A 7,391-nucleotide genomic window follows, 5' to 3' on the forward strand; every position below is an offset into this window, starting at 1 on the left:
GTCTCGGCTCACTGCAACCTCTGCCTCCCTTTTAAATGTTTCTTCTCCCTCAGCCTCCCAAGTAACTGGGACTACAAGCATCTGCTAACCATGCCCAGCCAATTTTTGTATTTTTAGTAGAGACAGGGTTTCATCATATTGGTCAGGATGGTCTCGAACTCCTGACCTTGTGATCCGCCCACCTCGGCCTCCCAAAGTGCTGGGTTTACAGGAATGAGCCACTGAGCCAGGCCAACATTTTCTATTAGTAACAGGTATGGAATGGGGTCTGGAAACTGGTAAGATTAAATCATTTTCCATTCCATCATTAGGAAATAGCCAACTCCTATAATCTGACAAAATTTTCTGTAAACTGGGCTTTTCGATCTGTTAATAAAGACTGATTTTTCACCTCTGGATCGTGAGACACAGCGGAAAGTCTGATACAGATCACACTGGGGCTCGCTGAATTAATGGAGGATGACTGGAGGAATTCATTATCTACAATGGTAATGCACACTGAACTGTGGCTTGTCCTCAGACTCTAGGAAAAAGAGAGTCGTAGACTAAGACTTGCCTGGTGTATGACAGGGCCAAGAGCTCTCACCTCTGTGATTCAAAGGCATTTAATATTTTCTTTTTGAGATAGGGTGTCACTCCATTGCTCAGGCTGGAGTGCAGTGGTGCAACCATGCCTCACTGTGGCCTGGACTTCCTGACTCAAGTGATCCTCCCACCTCAGCCTCCTGAGCAGCTGGGGGTCCAGGCATGTGCCACCACACCCGACTGATTTTTTGTATTTTTTGCTTGGCGTGGTGGCTCCCGTCTGTATTCCCAGCACTTTAGGAGGCTGAGGCGGGCAGACCATGAAGTTAGAAGATTGAGACCATCCTGGCTAACACAATTATCTCCCTTGCCAATGCACAAGTTTTCACTCTGTCGCCCAGGCCAGTCTCAAAGTCCTGGGCTCAAGTGATCCGCCTGCCTTCGCCTCCCAAAAAGCTGGGATTACAGGTGTGAGCCACCACAGCTGGCCCAAGTATTTGCATTTCAAGACCAATATGTAGTTGTGACATTTTTGTCTTCTACAGATCAGGAGCTCCTGGAGAACCAGGTTTTATACATCTGCCTTTGTATTCCCAGCCAGTAATCCAGGTTCTGGCAAAGAGCAAGTGTACCATTTTTGTTTGTGGAATGAATGAGATAATTAGATTAAGAACCCCTAGTGGGCAGGAGCTGTAACTCTGCAATCAGGTTGTGTGTTTGTGGTTCATGTTTTATTGTTTGTTTGCTTGTTTTGATTGTGGTAACAGTGGAGAGCCCTCAACAAATGCTTCATGGGGAAAACTGCAACCAACAGCTAAGAACTGCCTCATCTCACTGCTAAATCTGTAAACTGATTTTTTTTTTTTTTTTAAAGATGGGGTTTCACCATGATGGCCAGGCTGGTCTTGAACTCCTGACGTCAGGTGATCCACCCACCTCGACCTCCCAAAGTGCTAGGATTACAGGCCTGAGCCACCGCGCCCAGCCTGATTTTCTTCTTTCTTGTTTCAGTGGAGAAGATCCTTTCTTCTACCAAAGATCAATGATTTCAAGTATGCCCCGGAGCCTAGCCCTCACCTTTTTAAGATTTTAAATCATTAACTATCCCGATCTTTTATTTTCCACCTCTCTACTGGAATATCCATCCCCAACATTAAACATACTCTAATTTCCTATGTTTGTTTGTTTGGGTATTTTTGGTCTTTTTTTTTTCCTTTTTGTGGAGAACTGGGTCTTGGCTATGTTGCCCAGGCAGGTCTCAAGCTCCTGGGCTCAAGCTATCTTCCTGCCTCTGCCTCCCCAAAGTACTGGGATTATGATGTGAGCCACCATATCCAGCTCCTCATTTCCTATCTTAAAAAAGGCTCTATATCCCATGCCTCCTTTCAGTTCTCACCCTATTTTGCTGCTTTCCTTCTTAAAAAGAGCTGTCCACCACCGGGCGCAGTGGCTCACGCCTGTAATCCCAGCACATTGGGAGGTTGAGGTGGGTGGATTACTTGAATTTAGGAGTTTAAGACCAGCCTGGGCAAAATGTCAAAACCCCTTCTCTACCAAAAATACAAAAACTTAGCCGGGTTTGGTGTTGTGCGCCTGTAGTCCCAGCTACTGGAGAGGTCGAGGTGAGAGGATCACCTGAGCCCAGGAGGTCGAGGCTGCAGTGAGCCGAGATGGTGCCATTGCATTCCAACCTGGGAGACAGAGCAAGACCCAATCCAAAAAAAAAAAAAAAAAAGTGTTCGGCTTGTTATCAATGTGTAGTGCCTTACATTGTATCAACTCATTTAATCTTCACAATAGCAACATGGCTTGGGGCCCAGGAGAACTATTGTAAACCCCATTTTACAGAAAAGGAAACAAAGGCACAGAGTGGCAGAGCTGGGATTACGACCCTAGGCAATCTGGCTTTAGAGACCATACCCTTAACTGTGCTAGAGCATTATCCCAATGAATGTTGATATATTTGTGACTTTATTTCTTCAGCCATTATCTCCCTCACCAATGCACAGGTCTGGGGGAGCATGAACTGCCTGAAAGTTTCTGAATTTAGCTTCAAGCACAGTGCCTGGCAAATATCATTTGTTGAATAAATGGATCTATCCATCTATATCTATGTCTCTCTATCTATCTAATTTTTTGGAGACGGAGTGTCACTCTGACACCCAGGCTGGAGTGCAGTGGCATGATCTCGGCTCATTGCAACCTTTGCCTCCTGGGTTCAAGCGATTATCCTGCCTCAGCCTCCAAGTAGCTGGGATTACAGGCATGCACCATCACACCCGGCTAATTTTTGTATTTTTAGTAGAGACGGGGTTTCACCACGTTGGCTAGATTGGTCTGGAGTTCAGGAGACTTCAGGTGATCTGCCTGCGTTGGTTTCCCAAAGTGCTGGGATTGCAGGCGTGAGCCACCAAGCCCGGCTTGGATCAATATATATATTTTTAAATTCCCCACTGGGAGGGATTCAATGTGGGACGGAATCCCCATATTTTAGAAACCGCCTTGTTCCTTCTTGCCTCGATTTCCCATCCTGTTAATCAAAAGACTCAAGGCGGGAGGATAAAGTCAGGTATAAGAGGCAATGAGCGCAGGGACTAGGAAAATGGAGTTGGAAGCCGGAATCTTCAGTTTCCCCGGCTGCATGAGGCACCATGTGCACCACGTGGACTAAAGAAGACACTGTCGTCTCCATTTTGAAGCGGTGTCCAGCCTTGAAGACATAGGCTCCAATTTCTCACTGTGAAGAAGCCCGGGAAAACCGGGCGCGTAGGAGGCGCGCGACTGGCAGCAACGCAGCAGCACAGCCTCTAGGTAGGGGCGGAGTCCGGACCCAGCCTCCGCGGGCCCCGCCCCCGGACGGCGGAAGCCGGGCCCGCCATCCCCGCCCGGGCCTGGGCGTGTCCCGCAGCCGCACGGCATGCAGGGAAGGTGTCCGCGCGGCGGCCATTTTGTCTTGTCGGCTTCTGTATAGAGGAGGCTTTTCGGCCTGAGAGCGGGCGGAGGAGCTTGGCGACCGTGTCGCCAGTGTTTTCGCTGGCGGGTGCCTGGGCTGGTGGGAGCAGCCGCCCGAAGGAAGCACCATGATTTCGGCCGCGCAGTTGTTGGATGAGTTAATGGGCCGGGACCGAAACCTCGCCCCGGACGAGAAGCGCAGCAACGTGCGGTGGGACCACGAGAGCGTAAGTCCCGCGGGCCTTGGGCCTGAGCCGGGGCTCTGTGGGGGAGGGGAACGGGCGCGGGCTCTGGTCCGCCGGGCCGCGGCGGGATGTGGGGCCAGGGCCGCGCCGGGGTCGAGCGTCTGACCCGGTGCCCGGGGAGCCAGGAGGGAGGATGGCCCAGGAGGAAGGATGGTGTCCGGACCCGGGGATGGGGGTGATTCGGTTTTGTTGTTCTACTATCAAGGGGGTCGGGGAGAGCCCTTGGCAGAATTGAAAAGCACCTTGGTGAGGCGGCGAAACGCGGGAAAGGAAGGATAGCAGCATCTTACTAAATCTAGCGGCTCCGAGGTTTCACTTAATTATGAAATAGGGAGAAGGGCACATTCTTCTGTAGGTTGGGTTGAGCGTCTTATTTAGACTGAAATTTTTTATCAGGTTTCATGGTAAAAATCGTGGGGGTATTTTATTTCAGTAATTTCAGTGTGACACTTATACGGGGAAATAGAAATGTAAAAGTAGTAGTTACTTGTTAGAGTTTACCGTGATGATTCACAAATACTGTTCGTTAACGGTATTCTAATAGGTCCCCTATATAGGCAGTTGTCAAGGTTTTTTCTTCCATGTAGAACTCATTTGATGCTCTTAGCCCTGTGAGTAAAGGTAAATATTATAACCCCCGTTTCACAACTGAGACGTAGAGGTTCACCCAAAGTCTTGGCAACTGAGGAAACTAATCTTTGTAGTTCTGTTGCTTTCCAGAATCCTGTGAAACTGGTTCTCCGCAAATACTGTAGCGTATTTCAAGCTTTAATCTAGTTTTGAACATGCAGTATAATGTTTATTTTAGGTCTTACTTGGAGGATAGATACAAAATTTAATTTGACTTTGCGGTTGTAATCCAACATGCTAATTTTAAAACAATTGCAAATCATAATATGAAGGAATAGTTCAGGTAATGCATGCTTCTTTAGAAATGTATTTTCTTACTCTTTTTAAACGTAGGCTTTGGTTAAGGTAAAATTTCTTATTTGCAGTGCAGGAAAGCAAGTTTGTCCTAGATGACTCCTTTTAGTACCTTAAGAAAGAGTAAGTTTGGGTCAAGTTGTGTTGGGGATGCTGCCTGGTTCCAAAGCAGCATGAAACATTCTTAGACTAGAAGTCACTGTTTTTTAAGAGGTGGGTTTTTTGTTTTTAACAGTTGAGCTCCCCCACCCCCACCCCACCATTTGTCACAATAGGAGACTAAGGAACTGCTCATCTTGACCATCTTTCTTTTGTAGACATCTTTGTTACAGAGAAGTAACTTTTTCTTTTCTATTGTTTTAACTACCTAACTCTAACCTTTCAGTCTAAGCTTTGCAAAGGTAAAAAACAAACCAAAACACTGTGGCGATTCAGCTGTTGGGCAAGTAGGATATTTGTGTATTTTGAATTCAAGAGAAATATGCTTTCCATCGCACTGCTCATCAGTTGGAGCAGCCTTGTGTCTCTGCGCCCTTGGTTTTGAACACGTTTTAGAAAGACTGTTTTCTTTCCCGGGGTAATTTGTTGCTACATTGTATTGTTTGTCATGGGCTTATGACTGCAATGATGAGGCTCTCAGAATAGCAATTTAGGTTTTATGTCATCTCAGCCATAATTTGCTTTGCTTTCAGTTTTAGTACTTTTCACTGATTTTAACTTTCAGTGTGTGTTACTAAAGTATTTAATACCTTAATGACAGATTGCACTTTATTTTGGATTGAAGGATTTCAAGTCAGTTACTGGCATTTCAGATTCATATCTGCAGGGAGAATGTCGGTAGTGTTGACCAAAAACAAAGCACATGGTCTCATCTAAATCAGTGGAATTATTGTGTAATGAAGCTGGGGAAGCTCTTGATATCATTTCCGGGTTATTTGCATATTGTTATGCTGTTGGCTGTTAGTGCTAAAGCTGCAGGGATGGGCAAACTCAATATGCTGAAAAGGATTTACCATCACTATAGCCTGATATTTTAACGTATTTTTGCATTCCTGTTCTATCTGGAAATTTTTCTTGGCCATACTTGAATTAGATGGAAAAAGCCATTCCAGTTGGATGGGATCCTTGTTTTTTCTTTGGAATAGAGATAAATAGGGAAGCAACGGTTTATTAAAACAATTGCCATGGTATCTGTAGATATTTAACAGTCAAAATGGAAACTTTACCTTAGTATTAAAAGTAGTCCCTAGATAGCTGTATTTGACCTGTGGAATTTGTTTTAAATGCAGAATTCTGTATTTCAACCCCTTCAATTCCCCTTCCCAGAGAGTCTGATTCTGTCCATCTTGGGGAAGGGTCCCAGTGTCTGCATTTTTAAAAATGGCTCCTCCTATGCATTCTAAAGTTTGTGACCTACTGTTTCCTGACTCATCCTGATTAGTGTTGGGCTTTTAATTGTTATTAATTTGTTAGTCGATTCTAATACTCTACTTTTTCCTCTTTTTTGTGACGAGTGATATGTGAGCAAGCAGCACTTGGGAAGCTCAGTTTTAAGTAAAGGATGCATCTGTGATGCAAATTATGGGCCGTTTATTTGTAATGATGTGTATGTAACCGTCACCAAGGTGTTTTTCTAGAGTTAGTGCTTTTACAGCCATTTCCAACTTTGTAGATTGCTACCTCTGGGTCGGAGAAAGTTTCCAGCTCAAGTCAAATCTCCTTTAATACTGTTTCATGAATTCATTGGTACACCCTCCCACCGTGTTTATTTGTATTTTGCAATTGTTTGAGATTATTGTTTTGGTTTTTTTTTGCTTGGGTAATCCTAAACAACCACAGTGATGAGAAAGCATGTGATTGTAACTAACTGCATAGGGTGAGTACCTTTCAGTGGCAGGTTGATTTCAGTGTTTGCCAGAGAAGGTACTAGTAGCTGTATTATTAGAAGATTGTAGTAAAGTTTAATCTGGCACTTTTGTTATTTTTTATGTAGCAAGACAGAAATTTTGTAGTTCACATTAAGGTCTTTTTTTTTCTTTTTTTGAGTGCAGTGGCACAATCTCAGCTCACTGCAGTCTCCGCCTCCTGGGTTCAAGCAGTTCTCCTGCCTCAGCCTTCCTCGGAGCTGGTACTACAGGCATGCGCCACCACGCCCAGCTAATTTTTGTATTTTTTAGTAGAGACAGGGTTTCACCATGTTGGCCAGGGTGGTCTCGATCTCTTGACCTTGTGATCCGCCCGCCTCGGCCTCCCAGGTTAAGGTTTTTATATTCTAGATCTCAACCTGGAAATGAAGTTACTTAACTGATTCTAATGCTATCTGAAATGAGATTCCATTTTTCAAACTCAAGCCTACCCTCTGTTTCATGAAGGTTTAATGATTTATGAAGGAAATTGAACTAAATGTTCTTTTCTAAAATCTTTGGACTATTAGCAGATATTGTCATTGCCACGGAAAAGTTGTTTAGAAAAGGAAAAATAGCTAAGGCTTCTGTCCACAATTCTTTCTTGTAAACTTTTTCTTTTTGCTTAAAAAAAAAGTGTTCAGAGTTTGGGAGCGAAAATTGGAATGTGAAAAATAGTAATTACAATGTATGACATCTAATAATATGTAATTTTACTAGTTTTCATTCAGAGTCACCAAGAGCTTCATATTTACTTACTAGGTTACTATGGAGTAACTTAGAAAAGTTAGCATTTTTTATCCAGTCTCTGCCTCCTCCTTTTTTTTTTTTTTTTTTTTTT

At 44.3% G+C, this 7,391-nt stretch overlaps 1 protein-coding gene across 1 annotated transcript in view; it reads left to right on the forward strand.

Annotated features, from left to right (window-relative positions):
• Positions 1 to 3,421: 3,421 nt before the first annotated feature.
• Positions 3,422 to 7,391, forward strand: part of LUC7L3 (LUC7 like 3 pre-mRNA splicing factor) — a 34,157-nt gene continuing 30,187 nt past the window's right edge. The window contains exon 1 of the mRNA XM_017540169.2: positions 3,422 to 3,704. Coding sequence (XP_017395658.2) covers positions 3,606 to 3,704 — 99 coding nt within the window. The 5' untranslated portion in view covers positions 3,422 to 3,605. The remainder of the gene's footprint in view (positions 3,705 to 7,391) is intronic.

The sequence above is a fragment of the Cebus imitator genome, unplaced genomic scaffold, assembly GCF_001604975.1.
Source record: "Cebus imitator isolate Cc_AM_T3 unplaced genomic scaffold, Cebus_imitator-1.0 Scaffold123, whole genome shotgun sequence".
Lineage (NCBI taxonomy): Eukaryota > Metazoa > Chordata > Mammalia > Primates > Cebidae > Cebus > Cebus imitator.